Raw genomic sequence first — 27,762 nt, forward strand, 5'->3', positions numbered from 1 at the left:
GCAGCAGCAGCGCAGGGGACGGTGGAGCCACCCAGCAGGTGGTGGAGCTGCTGGGCACAAACACAGCTCTGTGCTGCCATGGGATGCTCCAAGCACAGCTGCTGGCTGCCTGGAGCCTCCCAGCTGTGCTGGGCAGGCCTGGCTGGCCCCGGCAGGCATCCTGCACCCCAGGCACAGGTTGCTGCACACCCAGCAGAGGATTAATGACCCCCAAGAGGCTGGTGACAAAGTCAGTGCTGTCCCACAGTGGGGGCAGTGCTGAGGATGGGGAAGTGGAGGACCCCCCAGGGCTGAGGGTTGGGTGAGGGGCTCCAGCATCCCCCCTCCAAGCACAGCCTGTCCCATCCAGTTGGTGATGGAGGCCTCCACAGCTGGCCAGGGACAGCCCCAGCTGGAAGGGGTTGGTTTTACTTGGCATTGGCTTTCGCTGGGCTCTTGCTGTGGTGGTTCTCCAGGTAGACAATCTGGGGGGGCTTTTCGGGGGGGCAAGGTGGTCTGGGACTCTGGGGGTCCCGGGGCAGAGCCAAGCCCCCTGCTGGGGCCTCCTCGGTGGAGTTCTGAGAGTCTGAGTCTTCAGAGGACAAACTGCTCCGGCTGGAGACCTGGAAGTACTGAGTGGCTTCTGCAGGCAGGCCCCGTGTGCCAGGGGCTGAGGCGGTCCCGAGGGGCACAGAGGGGGCACACAATGGGTCAGCACCCAGAAAACGTGCCTGGGGGGGCAGGATGAAGGGAAGCCTCTGAGGGAGCTGGCTGTGATCCTGGGCAAGGTGTCCTGCAGCTCCCAGGCTGGCTCTGCCCTCGGGTCTGGGCAGGGAGGTGCCAGCAGAGCCGTGGTGGGGGGCACGGTCCCCCTGCTCTTGGGGCTGTGGGGAGCTTGGCTCTGCACCCAGCGTGGGGCTGGCAACACTGCTGGCCTGGGATTGTCCTGGCCCCTGGGATTGTCCTGGCCCCTTGGTCTGGGGCTGTGGCTGCTCTGCTGGCCCCCAGCCCCCCAGCCCCACCGGCCTGGGGCTGCTGGCTGCTTTGCAGACTGGAGCTTCCTTGCAGGGGGCTGCAGCTCCTGAGCCAGGGGGGCTTAAGGCATCTCCCTGCCCTTCAGCCTGTGCTCCCCAGGCCTCCTGCAGCTCTGCCAGCATCTCCTCCAGGACCTGCCGGCTCTCCTGGTACCTGTGCCGTGCCTCGGTCCAGGCTGCCAGCCCCTGGCTGCTCTGCATCCTCCGCACCTGAGCCTTCATCTCCTGCAGCTTCTCCAGGGCGAACTCCACCGACAGCTTCTGGAAGGAGCTCTGCAGGCACTGCAGCTCCTGGCCCTCACCACGCCGCGCCCGGGCCGGGCACTGCCCGCAGTCCAGCTGCAGCCCTGCCAGCTGGGGAAGGGGACAAGAGAGGCTGTTTGCCGTGGGCGCCCAGCCGGCGCCGGCCCCGCGGGAGAAGCCCCTGGGCGCTCACCTGGCTGGAGACGCGGGCGAGCTCCCGCAGCAGCTCCTGCTCCTCCTGCCGCCGCTCCACCTGCCCCAGGAAGCCCAGCAGCTTGGTCTGGAAAAGCGCCGCAGCCGCCCGGAAGGGATCTGCCTCCGGCAATGCTCCGGCCCGGAGCTCCGCCGCCTCCTGACACAGGGCCAGCCCCTGCCGGTACCGAGCCTGCGGCGGGGGGCAGGGAAGGAGAGAGGCTCTGTGCTGGAGGAATGGCACTGCCCCGCTGTGCTGGGACGTGTGGCAGCGTCACTGCGTGGGAAAGGTCTCACAGAATCATGGAATTGTTTGGGCTGGAGGAGAGCTCCAAGATCCTTGAGTCCACCCTTCAAGCCAGCACCACAACAGCCATCAAACCACGTCCCCAGGTGCTGTGGCCACGTGTTTCTGGAGCACCTCCAGGGCTGGGGGGCTCCAGCACCTCCCTGGGCAGCCTGTGCCAACCCCTGACCAATTTCTGGGCAAGTGAGAAGAAACGAGGAGGAGATGGACTGCCCAAACCCCTGCCCTGTCCTGGCTTGGCTCTGAGCACACAAACAGCACCATCCTGTCCTGGGCAGGCTCACCTTGCCTCAGCTTAACTAAAGAGACCTCCTCTCGGGGGCTGTGGGAGGAACCAGTCCTGGAGCACCTCCTATCTACTGCCCAATGGACATCCAGGCTCTGCAGCCCTGTGGGAGGAAGGGGGCTGCGAAGGATGAAGTGCAGGAATGGCAGTGAGGAGCAGCACAACCCTCCCCTCAGCAGAGCAGGATGGTGCCAAGATGCCAGCCAAGCTGGGCTTGGAAAGTGCAGCTTCACCCAGGCAGCCTGGGGACCCCTGGCTTTGCCCAGAAGCCTGGTTCCAGATCAAACTCTGGGAGGATGTTTGGTCATTTCCAACTTGGCATTTCCAGCTGAGGTGTCCAGAGCCCCCTCTCAGCATTGCTGGCAGCAGGACCCCAGGGCTGCATGTCACAGGCTGTCCCCTCCCAACCTACCGTTGCCTGGGTGAGGAACTCGTTGAAGCGCTGGGCAGAGCCCTGGGGGCTGTCAGGGTTTAGCTCCTCGGTGCCCATCTCCTGCAGCTGGGCTGCTGCCTCCCCGTCCAGCCAGCTGCCCAGCTGTGGGGCAGAGCAGAGCCAGGGGTCAGGTGGCATCAGACGCCCCCCTGGCACCCTCCCTTTCCTTTGCCCAGCCAAGCATCCCACCCCTGGAGCGCTCACAACTATAATGAAAGCCAAGCTCAGGCTCTTCTCCAGGCTTCCTTCAGCGTTAGAACCTGGGCAAATGTGCCCCAAGTGCTCAGCCGTGGGAGCACCACAGGGGACAGGGTGGGAGCACCACAGGGAACAGGGTGGGGGCACTCAGAGCAGCACCCCAGGGACCCACCTTGCTGAACTCAGCCTCGAGCTGCCGGACCTTGCGGAGGAGCTCCAGGCGCTCCAGGCAGGCGTTGGACTGCGACACCAGGTCGTGGAGCTGCTCCTCCAGCTGGCTGTAGAGCCCCTCAGCCAGCTCCATGCTGGTCCTGGTGGTGGGGAGCAGAGGGGGTGTGAGTGCTGGGTGCTGCTGACACTGGACAAGGCAGCAGGCAGGAGCCTTGGCTGGACAGCTCCATGGAAGTGGGCACTGCTGTGCGGGCAGCCAGGAGCCAAGGAGCAGGCAGGCAATGACCCAGGGTGTATGGCTGCTCAGAGTCTGGAAGGTGTCCAGGTCAGGAACCAACCAAGGACCTTCTCCCCATCCTCCTTGCATCCTCTGAGCCCACCTGGGAGTCGAGGGCTCTCCCTGTGCTGTGCTGGGCAGCAGGCTCCAAGCCCTGCACGCTGGGCATGCTGCAGAAGAGCTCCCCGGCCCTGGGGTGCCTGCCTGGGCACCTCCTCATCCCATGCAGTCAGATGGATGTTGGGGACCATGGGATGGGCAAGGGTTGGCTGCCTGGCCCAGCTGAGCAAAGAGAGCAGTGGGACTAGGGCTGTGCATGCACGGACCAGGGGAGAAGTGTGGCAGCACCGGAGGAGTGTGGCATTGGCAGGCACATGCAGCGTCGCTGGGTGAGTGTGGCATCACCAGAGGGGCATGGCAGCCCCCAGGCGTGTGCAGCATTCCCAGACAAACGTCACCACCAGGGGAGCGCGGCATTCCCGGACGTGAGCGGCGTTCCCGGACGTGAGCGGCGTTCCCGGACGTGAGCGGCGTTCCCAGCCCGGCCCGGCGCGGCCGGCCGATCGCCGCACCGCCGGGGCTTGGCCCCATCTAGTGGCTTTGGCTGTCCCCGGCCTGGAGGGCTCACTGCAGGCTCTGCCGAGCAGCCCTGGAGCGTGGCGCTTGATGCCGCACAACCACCCCCCAGGAGGAACTGCGCCCCCTCCCCAGCCGGGACTCCCCGCCCGGGGCTCTCTGGGATGCCAGCTCCAGGGTCGGGAGCTGTTGGCAGGGCAGGAGGGAGCAGGACGCAGCTCTGGGATGTGCTGGGCAGCAGCTCCTGCCGATGGGGACCCAGAGGGGGAGTTGGTTCTGTGGCCAGCCGAGGAGCCTGGGGGTCTCCAGCGTTGCCCCCCCCGTGCCAGCAGGGCCAGGGGCTCTTACCTGACGTGGGCCGAGGCACGGAGCTGGGTGGCCTCCCTGCGCAGCCTGGCCAGGACAGAGCCTCCCTCCCGCTGCAGCTGCAGCAGCTGTGGGTCGCTCAGCACCCTCCCCATCAGCGCCTGGTGCCTCTGGATGCAGGCAGCCACGTCCTGTGGAGGGAGTGGGACATGGATCTCACCCGGGAGCTCACCTGGCAGCTCCTGGGCCAGCACAGGACCCAGGGACAGGCAAAGGGGACAGGGGACAGACCCATGGCCAGGAGTGGCCGGTCTGGGAGGAGCTGCAGCCCATCTGGGGGACTGCAGAGGGGCTCTTTGGAAGCCTCAGCACCTGTGTCCCTGCCAGAGCCTTGGTGCCACACAGCTCCTGGATGCAGCTCTGCAGCACCTCCAATGCCTGCCTGAGGCCAGCCACGAAGGGGTGAAGCTTCTGCCAGCGGAGACACAACAGGTCAGTGGGGCTGGGGCAGGAGGGCAGCCTGTCTTGGGGGGGAGGAGGAGGAGAAGCAGTGCCAGGGAATACCATGGGGCACTGGGTTAAAGCTGAGGAGGAAGGGAGCATGGAGATGGATGGGCAGGAGCGGGCAGGAGGGGGTTGCCCTGCTTGCACTCAGAGCTTTTCTTTCCCTTCCCCTGGGCTTTCCTGCTGCTTTTCTAGGGGTGGCTGAGAGGTGGAAGCCGTGCTGGGGACGGAGGGGCCTGGCAAGGAGGTGAGGTGATGGCTCAGGGCGTGACAGCAGACACCTCGGGGAGGGGAGGCAATGGCTCACGGGGCGGGGGCAGGTCGGTGAGGGGAGGTGGCAGCTCAGGAGGTGGTAGCAGACACAAGGGGGCACAGCAGGGAGGTGAGGGGGGGGCTCACTGCGTGCTGACAGACACCTGGAAGAATTGCACCCACTCGCCGTGGCAGTAGGGGAAGGAACCCTCCAGCTCCGGGGGCAGCTGGGAGCTGTCGACGAAGCGGCCCAGAGCCCTCAGCGACCCCAGGCTCTCCACCTGTGGGGAGGGGGCTGTGAGCACCGTGGCACTGCACCAGCTCCCTCCCCAAAGCCCTCTCCCCCTCACCCCCCCTACCCGGGGGCAGCCTGGAGCAGGGCACAAGCCCCTGCTGCCCCCACAGCCGCCCTGCCAGGGTAGCAGGTCCAGAGTGGTGGCCCTGGGAGTGTGACGGCCCTGGGAGTGTGACAGCCCTGGGAGCGTGGCACACACAGGAGGGCTGAGCAGGGCTGCAAGCTCTGCCAGCAGAGCCCTGCCAGGGGATCCAGCTCGTTAATGGTTCACATTAGACTAATTAAACCCTGCAGCGCTGAGCAATAAACTCCTTCCAGTTTGGACTTAATCATCCCCGAGCCTGCTGTGAGGCCAACAGAGGTAGCTGGGATGGTGCTGGGCTGTTAGCTGGGACGGTGCTGGGCTGTCACCTGCCCGTGCAGCACAGCAAGCCCAAGGGTCTCATCCTGCACACGGTACAGGAGGACCTGCCCGAGCAAGGGGCTGCTCTGCCTGCAGGAGACTGGGGTCCCCCAGGGCAGGGGGCTCCTTTCACCCCAGCTCTGCTCTTCCCAGGGGAGGCACTGAGGGGCCAGGAGGAGGGGCCAGGGGGAGGCTCACCTGCGCCCCGGGCAGCCGCTCGCGGTGGGCAGCCAGCTCCTTCTCGGCCAGCAGCAGCACGGTGTGGATGCAGCCTGGTGAGGTGCTCTGGGGGAGGCAGGGCAGAGTCCCCGTGGCAGAGTCCCCACAGCAAAGCCCATGGGGAAGAGTCCCCCACAGCAGACCCCGTGGCACAGCCCTGGGGTTCCCCAGGGTGATGCCAGGCCTTGTTTCGTGGGGAATGGAAAAGGTTGGCTCAGACCATGGCCTCCCCCCAGCCACCACCTCCCTGGGCAAGACCCTTCCCTGGTGCCCTTGTGGGGCTAGTGTGGCGTTTGTGGTACAGGCTGCAAGGATGCCCTGGGCAGGTGGAGGCAAGGGCAGCTGTGCAAGGAGGTCCCCACTGCCCTCCCGGGGCTGTGCAGGGCACTGCCTCAGCCCTGGCACCAAACCCCTGCCAGGACCATCACTGCAGAGCCCATTTCCAGGTGAGCTCAGCCAGCAGGGTGCTGAAGGGGTTAGGGGCAAACCATGGTGCCAGGTGGGGATGAGGACAGAACCTGCAGGGCTGGGAAGGGCTCTTTGGTCCCAAACCACCAGAGCCCTGGGCTGGCACCTGAGGAGCTGGAAGTGCCAGGTGAGAGCTCTGTTGGGGGCTGTGCCACTGGGGCATGGGCTGTGCCACCACAGTCATGCCCAGGAGTTTGGAAACCAAGTGGCAGCTGTTTAAGCACTGCCAGACCTACAGAGAGCTGGGAACTGGGCTGGGGAGCTGAGGAGGCAGCCAGAGGGACAGGGGTTTGCCAGGCCAGGGCATCGTGGTGCAGCCAGGAGCTGCCATGGCAAACCTGCACCAGGGCACTGAGGGGCAAAATCTGAGAGTGAGGTAAAACCAAGGCACTACGGCTGCTGGAGAGGATGCTGCCAGCTGTGCATCACAGTGGGCACAGAGGAGCCTCTGAGGGACCCCAAAGGGCAGCAGCTCCTGGGTAGGGACCCCCTGGCATGTCTGTGGCACAGGGCTGGGGCCAGGCATACCTGGGCAGAGCGGAGGGCACAGAACAGGACAGGAGCTGGCAGCTGCTTCCTGGCATCCACCACCACGGTCAGCCCCGAGTCCTTCGCTCCTCGCCTGGCAGGGGGAACACAGCAGGAGGCAGATGGCACTGGTTAGAAGTGAGACATGAAGTGGGGATCCCTTCCCTCTGGCAGGACCCACCCAAAGCCTCCTCCCACAGCTCTGTGCCCCTGGGCAGCAGGGTGAGGGCAGGGAGGAGCCAGCAGCCACCAGCGATGGGCCTGGCCCTGTGGGATGCCCCAGCCAAGGGCAGTGCCAGGCCCTCAGAAACAGCTGCCTTGGTTAAAGGCCTGGCACAAGGGCCCCGGGGGGGCTGCAGGGGGGGCTGGGCACACGGTGAGGACGTGAGGGATGTGCCCAAACCAGCAGGGGGGGTGGGCATCCACCCCAGCTCAGCATAGGAACTGCCCAGCACCCCTGAGGCAGGAACCATCTGGGAGTCTCCTGAGGGTGCTCCTGGCACTTACCTGGGCAGGGAGCAGAGGTAGAGGATGAGCCTTGCCAGCTCGCTGGCCGAGCACCACGCAGCTCCCCAGGCACTGCCGCTGGTGGTCACCTGGAGCAGGGCCCTGCCCAGCCTGTCTGAGCTCCCTGCAGGGACAGGCACCAGTGACCCCTCCGGCACCCACCCACGGGGTGCCAACTCCAGCCCTGAGCAAGCCCCCAGAGGGCTCCCATTGGCCTCACTGCTGCTGGCCATGCAGGGTCAGCTCCTGAGGGGGGCAGGACTGGGCTCTGTCCCAGCTCAGGGGGACAGAGCCCTGCTTCAGAGGGCTCTGCCCAGGTTAATCCTGTGCCACCCTGGTGCAGCCCCCCTCCCAGCCCCCCCCAAATGGGCAATGCCAGGCCATGAGGGCTCTCAGCAGCGAGAGCAGCCCTGGAAGTGCCAGGGCAGAGTGTTGGGGAGGTTCTTGCTGGGGCTTTGTTTTTTTTGGTCACTGTTTTTCCCAGTTCCTGGGAAAAGGAAGCAGCCAAGTGTTGAGTGCTTGGCAGCTGAGCACTGAGAGCTTCACTGGTGAGGAATGGTGTGGGAGGGCTGGCTGCAGCTGGGGCAGCTGCTCAGGGCCCTTGTTTGTCTGCTTTGCCTTTTGCCCTTTGGGTTTTTGTCTGCCCAGCTGAAAGGAGATTTTCTGCCTGGAAGCTTTGTGGCCTCCAGCAAAGCCCTGAGACCTTCCTCCAGAAACCCACCCACCCCCCCAGCACAGCAGCCTACCACTTTCCCTCCACAGGCTCCTCCTGACATCCCCCCCTGGAGGTGCTGGCGGGTACCTGGCAGGCACACGATGCCCGAGTGCAGCAGCCCGGCGTGCAGCTCCTGCCAGGCTGGGGGCTGCTGGGGGCTGGGCACCAAGGGACCGTTCCTGCAGCTGGTGCTTTCCAGAGACCGTTCCTCTGCTGTGTCAGTACCTGCCCGTGGGGGTGGAGAGAGGAGCTGGTGATGTGCCAGGGGGCAGGGGAATGCCAAAGCCCCCCCCCCCCCCCCGCCGCCCAGTGCCCAAGCGGGCACGCAGCCCTGCTCGGCGTTGGTACCTTTCCCAGCTGGCTTGGCTCTGCCCATCCGGGGTGAGTAGATGGCAGTCATCTTCTTCCAGGCCCCCTCCTGCTGGCTGGGAGCTTTTTCGTCCCCGGGGGCTGCCCCAAGCCGGGGCCCCCTCAGGAAGGAGAATTTGTGACTGGAGCTGGTGGGGAGCCGGGGGCTGCCCTGCTGTGCCTCTGCTGGCGCCCCGGCACCGGCCTGGGGGGGAGGGTGGGTGGGGGGCGTGGGGCTGCCAGCCCCCACCCCGTGCTGCGCGGGGGTCTCCTGAAGGGCGGCAGGGGGTGGCTCGGGGCCAGGGCCATCAGACTCCTCCAGGATGGCTGCCATCAGCCCGGGGCCGAAGCTCACCGGGTTCTGCAGAGCGGCCAGGTAGGAGTCGCGGTGGCGGCACCGCGGGCCGTGCGGCCCCAGCTCCCGGCCCAGCTTCCTCCCCAGGCACGGGGGGCAAGGACCCTCCTTCGAACCTGACGCCCCCGCGCAGGGCCAGGCATCTGCTCCTTGACCCCCAGCTGTCCAGGGAAGCGCCGTCTCATCCCTGCTCCCCATCGGCCCCGTCGGGGGAGTAGGGGGCGGGGACCGGGGCAGGAGGTGCGGCTGCTCCCGGGAGCAGTCCAGCAGGTCCACGTATTCCCCCTCCAGGTTCTGGCTGATGATCTCGTAGAGGCTGGGCATGGCCAGCGTGCCTGGCTGCTTCTGCAGCCCAGCCTGCTCCACCTTGATCAGCCCTGGGTACCTGCCCTGGCTCGATTTCCAAGCGGTGCCCTTGCAGCCCGGGACGGTGCCCGCCACGTTGCCATAGGGCACCGAGACGTCCACCGCGCCACGGGGCACGGCCAGGCTGGCTGCTGCGGGCTCAGCTGCGCTTCCAGGAGCGGGGCCCTGCTGGGTGCCGTCACCTCCAGCTTTGGGCTTGTCGATGAACTCGGGCGTGGCGATCTTGCTCCAGGGCAGGGGGGGTGACGCCGTTCTCGGTGGCCACCAGGCAGGAGCGGAGCGGCGCCGTCTCCCGGGCGCCGTTGATCTCCTCCAGCCACTCGGTGGTGAAGAGCAGAGGGTAGGCGGCCTCGGGGACCGGCGTCTCCTCCACCGTGCTCAGGTCCCGGGACAGGTGCTTGAGGGTGATGCGGGCAGAGTGCTCCTCGCAGGGCTCTGCTTGCAGGTAGAAGTCCCCGGGCCGCAGCAGCAGAGGGTTGAGGGGTGCCAGGTGGACGACCACTTTCTCGTGAAGACACAAGGGCCAGCCCTCGTGGAGAAAGATGCAGTTAAAGTAGGGAGCCTGGCAGGGAGGAAGGAGACAGCGTGTGAGCCAGAGCCCCCACCGGCTCCATACCCTCCTGGCCAGCCCCTCACGATCTCTCTGCCCTGCCCTGTGCTTCTGTGCCGGGTCTGAAGAGGCCAAGGACCTGGTGGCACTTCCCTGAGATGAGCCACAGCAGGGTCCTGCAGTCCCACCCCTAGCATGCAGCCGTTCCCAGGCTGCAGAGGGCAAACCCCACCTGCAGCCTCTCCAGGGCTGAGGCAAGGTGCCCTGGGTGTGCCCCCAGCCTTAGTGCAAGGACCGCATGTGCCAAGCTGTGTGCTGGCAGCTGGGCACGCTTCCTCTGCGGTGAGGGCATGGAGGGAGCCTGCAGCCTGGCACAGGGCAGGGCTGCACAGGGTGTCAGGCGTTAACAGCGAGCCCCCGGTGCCCGGCAGCGTGGCACAGGGGCACAGGGGGAGGTTGTCTTACGCAGGCAGCCCGCCGGACGTGCTCGAAGAGGCGCTTGGCCGGGATGAGGAAGTGGAGCAGGCAGCAGAGCCCATCCCCTCGGAAGCTGGTCTCCAGCAGCCGAAACACCTGGCCCAGCACGGTGGGGGCCGTGGCTTCGAAGGGCGGGTAGAGAGCCTGGAGGGCGCCCTGCACGGCTGCGTCCAGCGACCCGGCGTCCTGCAGGGGGGAAAGCAGCGCTGCTGGGGAGAGTGGCCCCGCAGGGGGATGCCATCCTCCCCCGCCCCCCCGCAGCCTGTGCCCACCATCCCGCTCAGCACCGCCTCGCTGCCAGCTCCTGCTGTACCCACGCCGGCGATGCCACCAAGCTCAGGAGGCTCCAAACCGGGGAGGAACCGGGTGTAGAGCCCAGCAAGCACCGCGCAGCCAGGACCACGGGCACGGCCAGGATCGGTTCCCAGCGCTGGGCTGCGGTTTAAGGCTCCCGGGATGAGTACTGGGCGTGCGGAGGCGGAGGAGCTGCAGCAGCCAAGGGGTTAACCCGAGCCAGACGCGGAGCGTGGGGATGTGCCGGGCTCAGCAGGAATGCAGCAGCGGATGGGAGGAAGGACAAACATCTGAAGATGGATGGGGTGCTTGGTTCAGACTCATCGCCGAGCTCGCCAAGCTCCAAACGAGCCTCGGAGCCGTTCCTGGGAAGCGCTGCCAGGGGACGGCCCCCTCCCCTGCACGCTTCCAGATCACGTCTGGGACGCTGGCCCTGTGGCCAGGGCACTGGCTTTGTGGCTAGGGTGCTGGCCCTGTGCCACGGATGGGCTGGGGGTTCCAAGCCTGCTCTCCTGGCAGCGTGGGGCCGGCTGGCACAGCTGGCATCCGGCGGGAAGCGGCCGGCCGGTTCCCATGGAATCCCAGCTGCGTGACAGGCAGCTCAGGGGTGACCGTGGATGGGGCTGCCTGAAGGAGCCCCTGGGGCAGTGGGAAAGAGAGAGACTTCTGCAGCTGCAAACCAGGCTGGGGCAGGTGGGCACACGGTGCCTTGCTGCTGGAGATGGTGCTGCTGGGGAGAGATGCTGGTGCCCGTGTGGTGCAGGGTCAGGCCCAGCCTGTCTGCCCAGGGATCTGCTGCTCTGCAGTGGGACAGCTCTCTTCTTCCTCCTCTTCTTCCTGCAGAGCTGCCTCTGCCAGCTGCTGGGTACCAAAGAGCAGCCAGGTCCTGGAACTCCAGCAGCTGCGGCTCAGCAGTCTCCCTGTGCTCCTAGACTGGCACCCAGGAGGTCAAGTGGGATCAGCTGAAGGTGGGCATTAGCTTCAGGCAAGTAATCCATAGCCTGGGAATCCACGTGGAGACAGTGGCCTGAGTCAATTCATCTTAATGAGCTGTGAAGAGCTTCAGCTAACAAACTTTGCAGTCATGCTTTGGGTAATTCTTGACTTCTCCTCATATCTCCACGCAGGGATCTCCTGCCCCTGGCCCTGGCAGGGGAAGCCATGGAGCCTGGGCAGAGCAGGAGGAGAGCAAGTCCCTTCTTGGTGCCTTGATCTGCAAGAGCAGTCCCCTGCTGGCTCTCTGCCTTTGGACCATCCATCTTCTCACACAGTTCTGAGGAGGAATGGGAGACCTTGCTCTGGCCAAGCACCAGCTGCAGGGTGAAGCCCAGCTCCATGTTCTTGCCTCCTTCCCAGGCACCAAGCCTGGCCAGGCACCCACCACCTCCCTGCCTGGCACCACCAAGCTCAGCTCCTGCCTTGTCCCAGCACAAGACCGAGGAACCACTGTCTGCAAAGGAGGATCCATCCAGCTCCTGATGACAGCAGGAGAGAGAGACCAACCCTGCCAGCCCTGCCTGTGCTGACCTTCACCAGGTTCACCCTTGCCCAGCCCTGGCACGTTCCAAAACCAGCTCATTGGGAGCCAAACTCAGCTCTTACCAACCAAGCACATTGTGCACTGATAAAACTGCAAAGGAGAAGAGAAAGAGAAGCCAAGTCCCCTCCAAAATGGGACCAAGGTGGCTGAGGGGTCCAAAACTCAGCCAGGGGCCAGCTTGGCCACAGCACTGGCAAGGGCTTTGCATGGTGTGGGGGCACAGAGCAGAGTCTGGCACAACCAAGGTGCTTCCAGCAGCCCCATCCCTCACCCAGCATCTCCCAACACTGTTCCCATGCCCCAGAGCAGCCTCCCCAGGCCCATGGCACACACAGCCCAGCTCCCTGTCTGTGCTCCCACACCTTGGTGGCTGGGGAGAAACAGCCTGAGTTTGAGTAAACTCAGGGTCTGGGGTCCCCCCAAATCGCCACCGAACCCCAGCAGAGGGGTGTGCCAGGGGCTGGATGGGCTGAACGAGCCCAGTCCCATCTCAGCGGGATCCCACTCCTCCAGCAGCGGGATCACAGGAGCCAGCGCTGGGAGAGAGCAGCCAAGGGATGGAGACAGCAGGCACAGCCTGTGTCCTGCCGAGGAGGGGTTTGGCCTGTGCTGACTGAAAGGTTTTCAGTGAGTGTCACAAAGCCCTCCGTCACTGGGGGGAGGGGGGATTTGGGGTAACCGCGGCGGCAGCTCTGCATTCCTGGGAGAAGCTGAGGGCAGGCTGGAGCTGCGCAGAGCCAAAAGCAGCCAATTAGCCTCAGCCAGCTGCAGGGAGGGAGCAAAACAAAAGGCATCAGGGAGCAGAGGGAGATTTACATTTGCAAAGCCATTTCCATTTTAATCAGCCCAAGTGCTGCTAGATCGAGATTGCTATTCCTCCCCAAGCACCCATCTTTCTGAGCTGCTTTACACCAGCCAGCCCAGCCCGGAGCTGGGCTTTGGCGTTTCGGCGCTGGGAAGTGGTTTAACTCCTGCCCAGCGCCGCGGGGTGACTCAGCTCTCCCTCCTTTATCCCTCCAGCTCAGGAAGGAGCCAGGCTGGAGCTCCAGAACCAGCCCTGAATTGCAATCCCTCTCCCTCTGGCTGTCAGGAACTTTGGCAGGACACGGAGAGGAGGCTGAGGAAGGGCCCCAGCGCTCGGCACAGCGTCGCCGGGAGCCAGGGCAGCAGCCTGTGCCGGCTGCAGGGACAAACGAGCCAGGCACGGCCCCGGGGAACCTCCTGTACCTGCACAGCAGGGTCACAGAGCAGCACTCACCTGCTGCACCCAGGCCCCTGCCAAGCTTTGCAGGGAAGTTTGAGCAGTGTGGGCAGCAGCCCCACAAGCCCCTGCCCGAGTGGCTGGTGGCCTCCACCTCCTCCACATGGCCTCTACCTTCACACCTCCACAACCACCTTTCTACCTCGACCTTCACACCTGGCCTCCAGCTTCACTTCTGCCCTCCTCTGCCTTCACCCCACATCTCCACTTTCATGCCCAGCCTCCACCTTCACACCCCACCATTTCCTTTGCTCTTGACCTCCAGCTTTGCTCCTGTCCTCTACTTTTTCTCCTGACCTCCACCTTTGCCACCCACCTCCACTCTCGACCTCCTCCACCTTCTTATCCCACCTCCACCTTTGCATCTGACCTGTTCCACCTCCACCCCCGACCTCCTAGATCTCTGCTCAAAATCTCTCCCACCTTCACCCCACCTCCATCTTCACCCCACCTCCTCCACCCTCGCTTCCGATGCCCGCCCCGTTCTTGGGAGGCCCCAGGACCGGCAGATGCCCGCAGGAGCCGGCGGGGAGTGGAGAGGAAAGCAGCAGGAGTTCATTACCATGTCCACCGGGCAGCGGTAGAGGCACCGGGGGGGCACCGACTCTCCCTTCCCTCCTCCTTCCCGGGACCCGGCTCCGCTCCGCCGGCGGCTTAGCCCCGAGCTGGGGGCGGGCGGCCCCTGCCCCCCCGGCCCCGGCTGGCTCCCTCCGCCTCTTCTGGGGAAGAAAAAAAAAACAAAGAAGAAGAAAGAAGAAAACAGAAAGCAAAGGCGAAGAAAGAGCGAGAGCGGCGGGGCGGGCCGGGGGAGGGGGCTGGCGGGGGGCGGCTCGGGGAACGCTGCCGGGACGGGACGGGGGGGCCGGGATGGGACGGGAAGCGGGGGCCGGGACCGGGCAGAGCCCGCCGGGTGTCCCCGAGGCGGCGGCGGCGGCAGCTCCGTCCTGCCGGGGGAATTGCGTTGGGGTGGGATGGGTGTGTGTGTGCAAGAGAAAAGCCCCGGGAAGGGTAGGGGGCCCCCACCGCCCCCCGCTCCACGGAAACACTCCGCGGATGCTGCAGAGCACCGGGAAAGGCAGAGCCGGGGCGTGAACGGCGTTTGCGGCTCCCTCCCGTTAACTGAAGTCGGTGCAGCGCCGGTCCGGACCCCCAGGACTGGTTTGTGCCCCACGCCGAGCACTGGCCCAGCGCGGGGGTCTCGTTTCCGAGCTGCTCTGAAAGCTCAGCAGGAGGAAGGAGCCTCTCGGGGCTCCTGGGATGTGGCAGCGGTGGGAAGAACTCTCTGGCAGGCAGAGCTGGGATGTGGCAACCAGGGTTGTACTAAACCAACCGGCCCAGGAGCCAAAGGCACAGACTGGGGCTGTCCTGAGGCGACTCGGTGCCACTCGGCCGTCCCTGGGCTCCTCCGGCCCTGGGCACCGCGTCCAGCTCCCTGCCCAGCCCTCCTCGGGCTGCATTTGTGTTTGTGGGATGGGGAAGGGATGGGACCAGGGGTGGGACAAAGGGCAGGACCAGGGAGGGGACTACGAAAAGAGATAGGACCAAGCCTAGGACCAAGGCTGGGACAGGAGCAGGGGATAGACTGAAGCTGGGACGGTGCTGGGACAGAGCAGGACAAGGGATGAGACAAGGACAGAGGACAGGACCAGAGATGGGACCAGGGCTGGGACTGGGGCAGAGACAAGGGACAGAGCAAGTCATGGGACCGGGGCTCGGATGGGAGCAGGACCAGGGCTGGGATGAAGCACATTTGTCGAGGGCTTAGTGAGTGGCTAGGGGACAGGCAGTGAAAAGCAGCAGAGCAGGAGGAGGCACAGCTGGGCTGGGCTGGGCTGCTGTGGTGGGAGGACAGCACTGGGGAGGGCTGTGTCTTAGCTTCCCTGTTCCTGGGAACTACCGGAGCCCTTCCATGGCCAGCACAGGTCACGAGTGCTGCCAGGGCTTAGCACCAGCGCTGCGTGGGCAGAGGCTTGGCCGCGGAGAGCGGGGCTGGAGCGCCCGGCTCAGCCCCCTGCGAGGCTCCAGCCCGGCTGGCAGTGCCACGGCTCCCTGCAGGGCTGGTCCCTGGCTCAGACCCGCTCCGAGCCGTCTGCCTGGGATCCCTCATTCAAACGGGAGGCAGCTGAGCCAGCTCCTCCCATCCCAGCAGCAGCCAATTGCTCCTTTAATTGTGCCGGTTCACACACTCCGCTCCAGCCTTTTTATAGTCTCCCCAGCACCAGGGGAGCATGAGCTCATGCTCTGACCTTCTGCAATTGCCTGGTTACCTCTGAAACGAGCCCAAGAACTTCCCTTGGCTCGGGCACCTTCCGGCTGGGGAGGAAGGCAGAGAGGCTGACTGGGTCCTGCACCAGCAGGTAGGAGCCCTCCGTGGTGCTGGGGAGCAGGAGGGGAAGGATGCAGAGCCCAGAAGGACCCCACTTCATCCCCAGAGCCATGGAGTGCCCGAGAGCAGCAGCTCACTGCTGGTGGTGCTAGGGAGCAGGAGGGGAAGGATGAAGAGCCCAGAAGGACCCCACCCCCAGAGCCGTGGAGTGCCCGAGAGCAGCAGCTCACTGCTTGGCCCTGGGGTGTTCTTTTCACCCTCCAAATGCACCCAGTGTGGGCAGATCCTGCCCTGAATCCCTGCAGCCCCCCAAACCAAGTCCTCCTGCTGCCCTCAGGCAGCTTGGAGGTGGGAGTTGGGGTGCTGAGGGCCAAGACTGTCCCTCCAAAGGCAGAGCTCCCCGGGGGCCACCCGGCTGCCCCTGCCCCCACGAGCTCCCCCTCCTCCTCTGCTCCCTTTCTCCATGCCCTGTTTGTCCTGAGCAGCTGCTGGGACAGGCTTCATGTGGCCTCCTGCCCTGCCCCTCCAGAGGCACAGAGGCACCATTCAGATCCCCCCAGGCTCTCTGTCCGAGGTCACCATTGCTGCAGTTCTGATGTTTGGGGTCACTTTTCTGCACACTCATCCCTCGTGGCTCTCTGGGGCCCCTTTTGTGTCCCAGGAGGAGGCTCCCAGACCTCGTGTCCCGAGCTGGGGAGCGGAGCCCATCTGTCTGGGGGCCACGGGGACAGCAGACACTCGGCAGACACTGAGTCTGCTCAGAGTCTGGCAGCCCTGGTCCCCAGGGGGCCCTGGGATCCTCCCCAGGATCTTGGAGTGGAGGAAGGGTGAGCGTGGGGAGCCCAGCACCAGGCAGGGTGTCTAGGGCTGGGCTCCTGCTGGGAGCTTCGTTGCTTGTGGCCATGTCCCTGCCCCCTGGGTCCTCACTGTGCTGTGCTAGGTCTGGGGTCCTGGGTGTCCCCATGGCCTGCTCAGGGCTGCTCTCAGCAGAGACTTTATGCTGGCTGAGAGCCCTTCCCTGCTCCAGGGACAGCTGGGGATGGGTCAGAGCCACCCTGCAGCTGGGAAAACAGCAGTGGAGGAAGCCCTGTGCAGCCCTGGCTGTTTTCAGAGGCTGTCAAGGACATGCAAGTGGCAGTGGGCAGTGCCAGGCTGGCAACACACATGGGAGCAGGCAGAAGCTGCAGCTCTCCTGCACCTCCCTGCTGGCAGCGCTGCACCAAGCCATGGGCAAAGCCACCAGGGGCGCAGGGACAACCGTGGTGGCCACAGGGAGCCGGGCAGAGCCTGGTCCTGTGGGTGGCAGTGAGCTTGTCCTGCCTGGCAGGGGCTCAGGGTTGGTTCTGTTTCTGCCTGAGGACTTTTCCTTTCCAGCCCCAGCCAGGCTGCTCTCACTTTTCCTTGCCAGCTCCTGGGTTTTCCCCCACGTTTCCCCTTTGCTGCCCCCCCAGCTGCAGCTCACAGCCCTGCCTGATGCCTGGTGGCAGCAGTTCCTCTGCCACCAGCAGTGCCTCTGGCACTGGCAGTGCTGCCTGGGGAATTCCCAGGCTGGTTGTGGCACCGCAAGAAGTGAGTGGACCAGATTTCCTCACCAAAGGCAAACACATCTGTGTGTCCTTGCAGCCCAAGGAGCAGAACTCCTGCCACGCTGCCCTGCATCTGCCAGAGGCCATCCTGGGCACAGCTGGGTGCAGCCAGGCCCCGGTGCCCACCCAGGAAGGGGCTTAGTGGGCGCTGAGCCCAGCAGACCCAAGCTGGAGGCTGCTGGGGATGGTGCAGAGCCTCAGCCTGAGCCTCAGGGTCACCCCAGGAGCCCCAGCACACAACTTCAGTGTAGTTTGGGTCATTGCATCATGCAGGGCTCTGAGGAAGAGCTGTGGGCAGGAGGAAGAGCTGTGGGCAGGAGCAGGAACTGCCCACACGCGCTGAGGAGCGTGGCCAGAGGACAAGCCCTGACCTGGGGAACAAGAGGCGGCCTGGGGTCATCAGGCAGCAGGTCCTAACCCACAGCCCTGGCCAGGAGAGAGGTGGCAGCAGAGGAGAGAGGCCCTTGCCCTCCCCCTTGCCCTCCCAGCTGAGGATGCCCCCTTCCTGCACATACAGCCCAGCCCCCGGGGCTCCAGGGCTGGCAGGGAGGGCAGGGGCAGCCCCCCGGGGCTCCAGGGCAGGGCAGCCCCCGGGGCTCCAGGGCTGGCAGGGGCAGGGCAGCCCCCGGGGCTCCAGGATTGGCAGGGGCAGGGCAGCCCCCAGGCTCCAGGGCAGGGCAGCAGCCTGTCAGGGGAAGTCTTTTCCCCTGGGAAGGGTCAGGCTTTCAAACTCGATTCCCTGCTGTCATCCCTCACCCAAAACACATCCAGGCCCAGCCCCTGGGTGCCCAGCCTTAGATGTGGCTCAGCTGTTCCCTCTGGCAGGGTTCATGCTGTGTGAAAGGCTTTTACAGTTCGACATTTGCTCAGCTCCAGGAGGACAGCCTCTGCTTCTGCTTCCTCTCTCTGCTGATCCCTGTGAAATGTCATTTCTTCTCCTGGGAAGAGGCTCTGGCTCCCCAGAGCTCATCCTGAGGCTCTCCAGTGTGGTTTTGAAACAGCCCTGCTGGGGTCTGGTCTCTTGGATGGGAGGTTTGAGTTGCTTCTCCTCCACGTGGTGCAAGACCCAGCAAGGTTGGGGGCACTGTGGAGGCTGCAAGGGAGGGGGTTGGCCCTTTCAGCATTCTCCTCTGCTCTGGGCTGCTTGTTTCAGGGCAAGACAAGCTCTGCCCACGGGCTCCTGGCCCTCAGGGTTGGAGCTGGGCTGGCACTGAGCACAGGCTGTGGGTGCTGTTTGGGTGCTCACAGGACACAGCTCTTCCCTGGGGGTCTGCTGTGAGCTTTCCCTGCCCAGCCACGACTGCAGTGCTGCAAAGCAGCACCAGGCTGCAGCCACAGCTGGGAGCCTGCTGGGGGTCTGCTGCCTCTCTGCCAGGCACCTGCAAGTGACCCCCAGCCAGAGCCTGGGGGGAAGGAAGGCAGAGTGGGTCTGAGACCCCTCCATGTGCCACACTCCTCCAGCACAGCCTCCACTCAGCCCATCCCTCAGGGTCTCCTTGGTGTTTGAGCCAGAGCTGCATCTCACAAGGGCCTGCTCTAGGGATGGTGCCCCTGGCATCCAGGACTTCCCTGGATGCAGCTCGAGATCTGCCTGCCTCAGCAGCCCTGGGTTTCCTGTGCTGCTTCCCCAAGGGGAAATGAAAGTCACTTCAGTCACCACTTCTTCCCTCAGCTCCCTCCTGCAGCCCCTGGGCAGGATTTGGCCACCCCAATCTTCCCCCTCACTCCTGCCTGACTGCACCCAACTCCAGCCACCGTGAGCCCAAGAGCTGGGCCATGGCTGAGCCCCACAAGCTCTGTCCCTGAGGCTCCTTCCTGGTGCAGTCCCTCTCCAAATCAGGGGCTGGATTTAGTTGCCCCCCTCCCTGAGTCCCACAGCAGCCACCCAGCCCAGGCAGGTGACCCTTCAGCAGCCCTGAGGGGGTGTGGGGGGACTCTGAGGTCTGCTCCCATGGGGCTGAGAAACCCCCACTTGCTTTCCTCAGCCCTTGCTGCACCCCAGGGCTGCTCTGGTGCCTTGGGCAGGTCTGTGGTAGCAGCAGGAGTGCAGAGCACACTCCCCGAACCCTGTGGGAGGTGTTGGGGGCAGCAGGGCAGGCAGATGGCTTTGGGGGCACCTCGGGCTCACCCCAGCCTTTGCTTGGCAAGGGCCTGGCCGCGTGGAACGAGCCGGCAGTGCCAAAGCCGTGCCAACAGCGGCTCTAACTCACTGGGCACCTGCCTCTGCTGCAGGCAGCGACCCTCTGCCCCCCGCGGAGAGCTGAAGGCTGAGCTGCTGTCTCCTGGCCCTTCCCAGCCCCTGAGGGGAGGCGCGGGTGTGCCGTGCCGTGCCGTGCGGTGCCACCGGCGCAGCGAGAGGAGCAGGGCAGTGTCCCAGCAGGAAGCTCTGCGGGACGCCCCCGCAGGGGCTGTGGCAGCGCCTCTGGACACCTCCCTCGCCTGCGGTTCCCGTTTCGGCAGGGGCTATAAAAGCAGCGTGGGCAGGGAGGGCCTGGCAGCAGCGTGGGGCGGGCAGGATGGGAGTGCAGAAGCTGGCAGTGGCTTGCAGGGTGCTGGCTTTGTGCCTGGCCACCATCGGGGCCACCAACCCTGGCTTCGTGGTGAGGATCACCCAGGCTGGCTTGGACTATGGTGGGTTTGGCTTCTGCTTTCCCTCCTTGCAGGTGTGCTGGTGGCCGAGGAGCAGAGCTGGGAGCTTGGGAAGAGCTCGGGGGGGGTGGCCCCCCAAGGCAGGATGGGGGCACCCGTGGGCACCACAGGCACCGTCCATCCCCTGGGACTTCCTGCTGATGCTCCCAGCTGCCCCCTGCACCGCCCTCACCGGGGGCCAGGGCTGCCCAGCCCCGCTGGGCTCTCAGGGGGCTGCACTCAGCTGGAGCTGGAGGAGGCTCAGGGCTGGCAGAGGAGGATCCTGCTGCCATGGCACCGTGTGTGGGCAGCTCAGCCGTGAGCAGAGGAGGGCGGAGGAGGGGGCTGCGGGGGGCAGCGCCGGAGGTGGATGTGCCCCGGGCTGGTTTTATCGAGGCAGGCAGAGCCCTGGCACTGCTGTGGGTTGAAACAGACCCTGAGAGGCAGCTCCCTGCAGGGCAGTGGGGCAGGATCCCCGTCCAAGTTGGATCAGGGGTGCAGCCCCCGGGTCCCATCCTGCTGCTCCTGGCACCCGCGCTCCATCCAGCCGCGGGCACGAAGCGGTGCCGTGCCCAGGGCCTCCCCACACCCTGCAGAGCTGGGAGCCCTCCCCACTGCCAGTGCCTGGCCGCCACCTTCCCCCGGGGCTTGCGAGCAGCAGACGTCAGGGAGCCGCTCGCAGGGCTCCGTGCCTGAGATTAGCCTTAGAGATAGGCAGGGAGGTGGAGAGCAGCCAGGGCAAAGCCTGGGTGGTTCCTTTAACCCTTTCGTTGTCACCCGGGGCGTGCTGCCGGGGAGCTCACGGCCCTGCCGCCCTCCCTTTGCCCCCGCAGCCCATCAGCACGGGGTCAGGATCCTGGAGAAGGAGCTGGGCCAGCTGAAGCTGCAGGACATCTCAGGTGACTTTCGGGTCCTACGCGTGGGGAAGGTTCGCTACGAGATCTCCAGGTGAGCCCTGCCGGCCCCCCAGGGCGCTGCAGCCTCCTTCCCCTCCCTGCCTCCCCAGCTGCGTGTGGCCAGGGACAAAGCTCCCCTGTAAAGTGACTTTCCTCTTAGCTTTGTGGGGCTTTCCCCCCCCCCTCTGTTTCAGGCTGCAGCTCCACAACTTCTACCTGCCACACTCCCACATCTCCCTGGTGCCCAAGGTGGGCCTGCAGGTCTCCATCTCCAATGCCTTTGCCGACCTGAGTGGGAACTGGAGAGTGAAGATCTACTTCATGTGCGTGCCCAGCTCCCCTCTCCCTGCCCAGGCACTTGGGCTCTGCCTCTCCCTCTCTGGGTCTGGACTGGGTTCCCCCTTCTCCCCTTCTCCCCTTCTCCCCTTCTCCCCTTCTCCCCTTCTCCCCTTCTCCCCTTCTCCCCTTCTCCCCTTCTCCCCTTCTCCCCTTCTCCCCTTCTCCCCTTCTCCCCTTCTCCCCTTCTCCCCTTCTCCCCTTCTCCCCTTCTCCCCTTCTCCCCTTCTCCCCTTCTCCCCTTCTCCCCTTCTCCCCTTCTCCCCTTCTCCCCTTCTCCCCTTCTCCCCTTCTCCCCTTCTCCCCTCCATGCTGAGTTCTCTTCCCCACAGCTGGGCTGCAGCCACTCCATGCCAGGAGCCGCCGGAGCTGGCAGGAGGTCTTTGTCTTGATTGCAGGTGGCTGGGGAGACAACTGTGAAAGCCATTTCCCCTCTTGTGACATCTGGGGGGTGAGGGCCTGTCCCTTGATCCCTCCCACTTGCTTGCACCATCCTGAGCACCCTCAGGCACAGAGCTGAGCCAGGAGCAGGGGTGGGCAGAGGTTGCTGCTTCTCTCACAGCCACTGAGATCAAGCAGCCAGCTCGGGAGGAGAACAAGTGGGCAACGGAGGGGCTGTGCAGGATCTCTCCTGGCCCTCTTCCCTCTCCCCTACTTGCTCTTGATCCTCTCTATCTCAAGGCCACCTTTCCTAGTCTATGTCCCAGTGGAATTTGCTTTCCCTGAGTCCCAAAAGCTTTTCTGGGGACTCCCCTAGATGGATCCAGCCCACAGCTGACCTGCGACCCCCCACCCAGGGCCAGGCGCTGAGGAACCTCCTTCTCTTGTCCTCCTCCTGCCCCTGCAGCAGGGACCACGGCTCCTTTGACCTGAAGGTGGAGAATGTCTACATCAAAATCGACCTGCAGCTGGGCAGTGACCCCCTGGGGAAGCCTACCATAGACACCTCTGCCTGCAGCACTCGCATCGCCAACATCCGCATCCGCTTCTCGGGCAAGTTTGGGTAGGTAACCTCTGCCTCCCCTCCCCGAGGCCTGGGGATGCTGCCTGGCCCCCACCTGCCATCACCAGGCCTGTGTGCAGGTTGCAAGCAGCTCTGTTTGCAAAGGGGAAGCCCGAGGTGGAGCCTGGTGCCAAGTCAGCGTGGCAGCGGCGTTGCCCAGCGGCTCGCGGCTGTGCTGAGCTCCTTTCCTGGGCAAAGGGTTCTGCAGCAGCCTCTCAGCTGGAGAAGGAAGTTGGGAAGGGATGGGATGGGATGGGATAGGAGTGGGGTAGGATAGGAGAAGACTAGACTAAACAGAATAGGGTTGGAAGGGAGCTCAAGGCTCAGCCAGTCCCAGCCCCCTGCCATGGGCAGGGACACCTCACACCACAGCAGGTTGCTCACAGCCACCTCCAGCCTGGCTGCAAACACCTCCAGGCAGGAGGCTTCCACCACCTCCCTGGGCAGCCTGTGCCAGGCTCTCACCACCCTCCTGGGCAACAACTTCTTCCTCACAGCCAATCTGAATCCCCCCCAGTCCTATCCCTCCCTGACAACCTCAGAAGTCCCTCCCCAGCTTTCTTGTAGCCCCCTGCAGATCCTGGAAGGCCACAATGAGGTCTCCTGGGAGCCTTCTCCTCTCCAGCCTGCACAACCCCAACTCCCTCAGTCTGTCCTCACAGAAGAGCAGCTCCAGCCCTCTGCTCACCCTCGGGGCAAGTTCTCCTCTCTGGTTCTCCCTGCAGGTGGCTTTACAACCTCTTCCATGGTGCTGTGGAGCCCAGGTTCAAGAAGATCTTGGAGAGCCAGGTAAGTTCCTTACCAGGAGGCTGCTGGAACACTGCCACAGGTTGCCCAGGGAGGGAGCTGAGGCCCCATCCCTGGAGCTATTCAAGGTGAGGCTCAACAGGGCTCTGAGCAAGCTGCTCCAGGGGAGGTTGTCCCTGCTTACTGCAGGGGGCTTGCACTGGGTGAGCTCTGGAGGTCCCTTCCAACCCAAGCCATTCTAGGATGCTATGAGGTGAATGGTGGGGGGCAGGGATTGGGGCTTTCTTGGGGGGGGGCTTTGGCCCTCACTGGTGGCTGATGGGCTGGAGGGGGCAGGCACAGGCTGGGATTTAACTGGAGCCAGAGCACAGGGCTGTGCTGCCAGCCTGGTGCAGCCCAGAGCAACGGGCATGGCCAGCTGCAGCCTCCCCAGCACCGTGTGGCTTGGGCTGGATTCGAGCCCTGCAGCCTCTGCCAAAGCCCTGTGTAATCAGCTGCCTAATTAACAAAGCTTCCTCTTTCCATGTGGTCAGTTAATTGGATCTCACCCCTCAGCCAGCCCTGGCCACAGCAGAGGGAACCTGATCAGAGCTGGCCTTTGGAACAGCCACGCTCCAGCTGCCTGGGGAGTGCTGGGGAGCAGCTCTGCAGCCTGGCTCTCAGGCACTCCCCCTAGCAGGGAGCACTGGGGGGAGCCTGGGCTGGGCAAGCAGCACAACAGCCCCGGTGCAGGAGCCCTGCCCCGTGACAGGGAACAAGCTGTTAGCAGTAATTGCTACAAAGAGACCTGGCAGCAGCTGCAGCCTCCCTGCATCTGAGCTTGCTCAGGAAGGAGGCACTTGGAGAGCAGGCAAATGCTCCCCCAGCAGAGCCCACCCTGCATCTGAGCTTGCTCAGGAAGGAGGCACTTGGAGAGCAGGCAAATGCTCCCCCAGCAGAGCCCACCCTGCATCTGAGCTTGCTCAGGAAGGAGGCACTTGGAGAGCAGGCAAATGCTCCCCCAGCAGAGCCCACCCTGCATCTGAGCTTGCTCAGGAAGGAGGCACTTGGAGAGCAGGCAAATGCCCCCCCAGCAGAGCTCACCCTGCATCTGAGCTTGCTCAGGAAGGAGGCACTTGGAGAGCAGGCAAATCCCCCCCCCAGCAGAGCCCACCCTGCCTGGGCACCATCCCCATGCCAGGCAGTGGCTTTGCCCTGGCCCCCAGGAGCTGTGGCAGCAGGAGTGCAGCTGGGGCTCTAAGGTTTTTTCTGCTGCTGTGCCTCCTGGCAGGAGAGCAGCCCTGGGATTTCTGAGGGGATCCCTGCTGCCCTCTGTGCCTCCTCCCAGCCCCCTTTGCCCCACACAGCTTCCTCAGGGCCTTTCTCCATGGGAGAGATGGGGTGAGGGGCAATGGGCAGGAGAGGACAGGGGCTGGGGGTGCAACTGCTCTGCGACCTCAGCACAGCCTGGTCCCATCCCAGCCTTGGCAGCCTGCATCTGCCTCTGGCTCTTGCTGCACACACTCTGGCAGCCCTCACGGCCCCAGTGCTGGGGGGAGCTGGTCCCTGGGAGGCCCCAGTCTCTGGGGGGGTCCCTGGGAGGTCCCAGTCTCTGGGGGGTCCCTGGGAGATGCCTTCCTGCCCCACAGGTCTGTGAGCTCGTGGCCAGGTCTGTGAGCAGGGAGCTCCAACCTTACCTCCGGACCCTGCCAGGTACCCAGCAAGGGCTGCACGGGGGGGTCGGGGGGGGGGGTCGGGGGTCAGGGGCAGCTCCTCCTCGTGTCTCCCAGCCATGAGGGCCCTGCTGAACCTTGTGGCCACTTCTCTCCCCGGGCTGCCACCTTCCCCTTGCTCATCTCTCTGCCTCACGTTTTACAGTCACAGCCAAGATCGATGCCAGGGCTGGGATCGATTACTCCTTGGTGGCACCACCAGCTGCTACTGCCCGCTCCCTGGATGTGGACCTGAAGGTGAGAGGCTGCCCTGGCTGATGCCATCAGCACAGGCAGCTGGGGAGCCAGCTTTAGGTGCCTCCTGTGAACGCTGCTCGCTGGCTCATGGCAGCAGTGAGTCCCCCCTGCTGCTCTCCTGCTTCACCTCCCTCCCTCCCTCCTCTCAGGGCGAGTTCTTCTCCCTGGCACACCGCTCCGCTGTCCCCTTCTCTCCGCTGCCGCTGGCCTTGCCCCCAGACCACAGCCACATGGTTTACTTCGGAGTCTCCAGCTACTTCTTCAACACCGCTGCCTTCGCCTACCACGCAGCCGGGGCGCTGGTCTTCAACGTCACGGAGGCTGTGGTGAGCACCATGGAGAGGGGACAGGAGCCGCTCCCCTCCCTGCTGCCTGCGGAGCAGCTCTGGGGGCAGCCCCTGCTCCAGGAGGACTCCCCCAGGGAGCTGCTGGGAGCGGTGGGAGGGGGCTGGGGGGCACGGGAAAAGCTTGTGGGGGGCGGAAGAGACGAAGTCATCCCCCCGGTGTCACCGTTCTGCCCTACAGATCCCAGAGGGTATCTCCCTGAACACCACCACCTTCTCAGCCTTCATTCCCCAGGTCAGTGGCCCGGCCCTGCCTCCCTGGAGCTCCTGCTGCACGCAGGTTTTCCTCCCCCCCGGGGGGTTTGTGCTGCTGTCCCCACCCTGTCCCCTGCTCCTCTGCAGCTGGAGAGGATGTACCCCAACGCCCCAATGACATTCAGGCTGTCAGCCCCCTCTGCCCCCTTCCTGAGCATTGGGCCACAGGGCCTCTCCCTCCAGCCCGTGGTGGACGTCCAGGCTTACGCCGTCCTGCCCAGCTCCGAGCCGGTTCCCCTCTTCCTCCTCAGCCTGGTGAGTCCCCCACGGTGTTCTGGCTGGTCAGGGCCATTGCCCTGGCTCTGGGGTGGGATGGGATGAGCCCTGCTGGAGCTCAGCGCTCTCCCCTCCCCCAGACAAGCAACGTGTCAGCTGTCGTCGACGTGAGGTCTGGCCACATAGTTGGGAGCCTGAAGGTGGGCAGGTAAGGAGGGGAGCAGCACAGGGCACTGCGGGGTGCTGCATTTCTGGGCTCCTGGGGACAGAGGGGAGGTCCTGGAGATGTGGAGCTGGTGATGTGAAGGGGCTGGGCTGGGGGTGGGAACTGTCCCCTCCACTGGGGCAGCCGCACAGCACCACCCTGTCTCTACACAGGATAAAGTTCACCCTGAAGCAGTCAGACGTTGGCACTTTCCAGGTGAGCTGCTCTTGCCCATGACCCCCAGCAGGGCGCTGAGGGCATGCTGGGAGCCAGGGAGAGGGCTCACCCTCCCCCTGCCCCCCAACGCAGGACCTGGGGGCTCACCCAGGACCCCACCTTGCCCCCATGGACAGCCTGCCAGGCTGGGAGAGGGAGATGCCGTTGCTCCTCCCACCCCACCAGCCTGGCCACACAGAGCCTCTGGTGCCCATCCCAGCTCCTCCTCATCCTTTCTTGCCCTAAGCGTCCTCCAGAGCCTGGTCCCCTGCAGCTCTTTCCCTTCCCCCTCTCTAGGTGCGGCAGCTGCAGTCCCTAGTGAACACCATCGCTTCCTCCATCCTCATCCCACAGCTTAACGGTGAGAACCTGCCTGGGGCTGGAGCTGCTGGAGTCACCCCCGGCCAGCTCGCTCCATCCCAGCAGTCCCCGCTGCCAGCCCGGTCGGAGGGGGAAGCCTGCAGCTGCAGGTAGCTCCTTGGAAGCCTCTCAGCGCTGGGACATCCACCCAGCAGCGAACTCGATGGAAAAACTGAGCCCGGCACGCAGCCTAATGCGTTCCAGACCCTCTCCCCTGCTCGCTGCTCCTCTCCTCCCCCCAGCAATTTGCTCTGACGGCTGCCTGGGGGCCCGGGGCAGGGAGGGGTAGGGTGAAAACGGGGGAGGGGGTTGCGCGGCACAACACGCAGCCCCCAGCCCTTCCGAAGAGCTGGGGAAGGATTTCCTCTGCCCGCCCCGGGGGGAAGAGAGGGCTGGGGTGAGGAGGCGGCCGCCTGCTTTGCGCAGCTCCTGTTCCCCTTGCTCTCATCCCACATCTTGTCTGTTCCAGAGAGGTTAAAGGAGGGATTCCCTCTGCCGCTGCCAGACAGGATTCAGCTCTCCAAGATCCTTGTCAGGTTTCACCAGGTGAGTGAGGAGCACCCAAACCTGGCTGGAGCCACCCCACCGCCCCCGAGCCCCCCACATCCTGACACCCCAGAGCTCCCCCTTCCTGCTGTTCCTCCCCAGGCTGGGAGGTGGTGGCAGGAGGCTGCAATCCACCAGGATCCCCGCAGCAGAGCCCCACTCTTCCTGCCTACACGCTGGGGGGCCGGGCTCTGCACCCCTCAGGCATCACCACATCGCTCCCCAAGCCCGGGGTGTGAACGTCCCAGGATGTTTTTGATAGCCTCAGCCCCCAGCCGCCTCCTCCGGCACAGCTGCCTGGGGCGGGACCGGCAGCGCCTGCCAGGCTCCTCGCAAGGAGCCCAGCTGGGTTCTGGGGAGCAGAGAAAGCCCTAGGAGTGGGAGGTTTGGGGAAGCCTCCAGGAGGTGTCAGGATGTGGATGCTGAGCAGTTAGTTACTGCGTGTGAAATGTCCTCAGAACTCCTGCAGGGGCCCGGGGGGGCCGGCAGGGTCACACAGTCCCAGCCGTCGTCCCCTTCCCCCCACCCCGAGAGCTGGTGGGTGCTGGGGAGCACAGAAAGCAGCTCCCAGGCCTGTCACAGCCCCAATCTCTCTCTCTTTCTCCCAGAATTTCCTGCTGCTGGGAGCAGACGTCGTCTACCAGCCCCGGGAGTGAAGATAAAGCAACGAGAGAAACCAAACCCGACCCTTTCCCCCCTTCCCTCCCCTGGCCCCGCTGCTGGAGCTGAAGACCACCGGTTCTGTGTCTCCTCACCACTCGCTTCGAGGGGTAGAAACACCCCAGGGCTGAAGCCCGCATCCCCCAGCCGGGGTCTCACTACGAGCTGGGGAGACCCCGGCCCCCCAACCCTCCTCCCCTCTTTCCCTCTGCCAGGGCTGGTTGGCACCAATAAAGGCGGCGGGCGCCGGAGCCAGGGCTCTGGTGGAGGTGTCGCCGTCAAGAGCCTGCGCTCCCTGCCCGGGGCTCTTCGCGTGGCCGGGAGGGGACTCCGAGACCCCCCGAGGGGGAGGGCAGTAGGGCGGGCATGCCCTGTTGGTCTATTTTTAGGGCTGTGCTGGAGGCG

General features: G+C 64.9%; 2 protein-coding genes across 2 annotated transcripts; one reads left to right on the forward strand and one right to left on the reverse strand.

Annotated features, from left to right (window-relative positions):
• Window positions 1-317: 317 nt before the first annotated feature.
• Window positions 318-13,872, reverse strand: KIAA1755 (KIAA1755 ortholog). Its single transcript, XM_068150184.1, is given in 15 exon segments — window positions 318-1,367; window positions 1,450-1,641; window positions 2,454-2,576; window positions 2,845-2,983; window positions 4,045-4,193; window positions 4,375-4,473; window positions 4,923-5,039; window positions 5,655-5,741; window positions 6,672-6,765; window positions 7,179-7,302; window positions 7,981-8,118; window positions 8,242-9,202; window positions 9,204-9,524; window positions 9,978-10,175; window positions 13,647-13,872. Coding segments are annotated over 15 exon segments (3,705 nt in total). The 5' UTR covers window positions 13,650-13,872; the 3' UTR covers window positions 318-407.
• Window positions 13,873-19,506: 5,634 nt separating this feature from the next.
• LOC137447018 (bactericidal permeability-increasing protein-like) lies at window positions 19,507-27,646 on the forward strand. The gene is made up of 15 exons (XM_068150185.1): window positions 19,507-19,627; window positions 20,458-20,572; window positions 20,715-20,843; window positions 21,704-21,859; window positions 22,585-22,648; window positions 24,235-24,298; window positions 24,464-24,555; window positions 24,705-24,881; window positions 25,081-25,134; window positions 25,242-25,409; window positions 25,511-25,578; window positions 25,749-25,791; window positions 26,089-26,152; window positions 26,621-26,697; window positions 27,306-27,646. Exons 1-15 carry the CDS (start codon window positions 19,513-19,515, stop codon window positions 27,351-27,353), a joined length of 1,434 nt encoding a protein of 477 aa, XP_068006286.1. The 5' UTR covers window positions 19,507-19,512; the 3' UTR covers window positions 27,354-27,646.
• Window positions 27,647-27,762: the final 116 nt, after the last annotated feature.

The sequence above is a fragment of the Melanerpes formicivorus genome, unplaced genomic scaffold (assembly GCF_026170545.1).
Source record: "Melanerpes formicivorus ecotype bairdi unplaced genomic scaffold, bMelFor1.0.p_v2 SCAF_19, whole genome shotgun sequence".
In the NCBI taxonomy this organism is placed as follows: domain Eukaryota; kingdom Metazoa; phylum Chordata; class Aves; order Piciformes; family Picidae; genus Melanerpes; species Melanerpes formicivorus.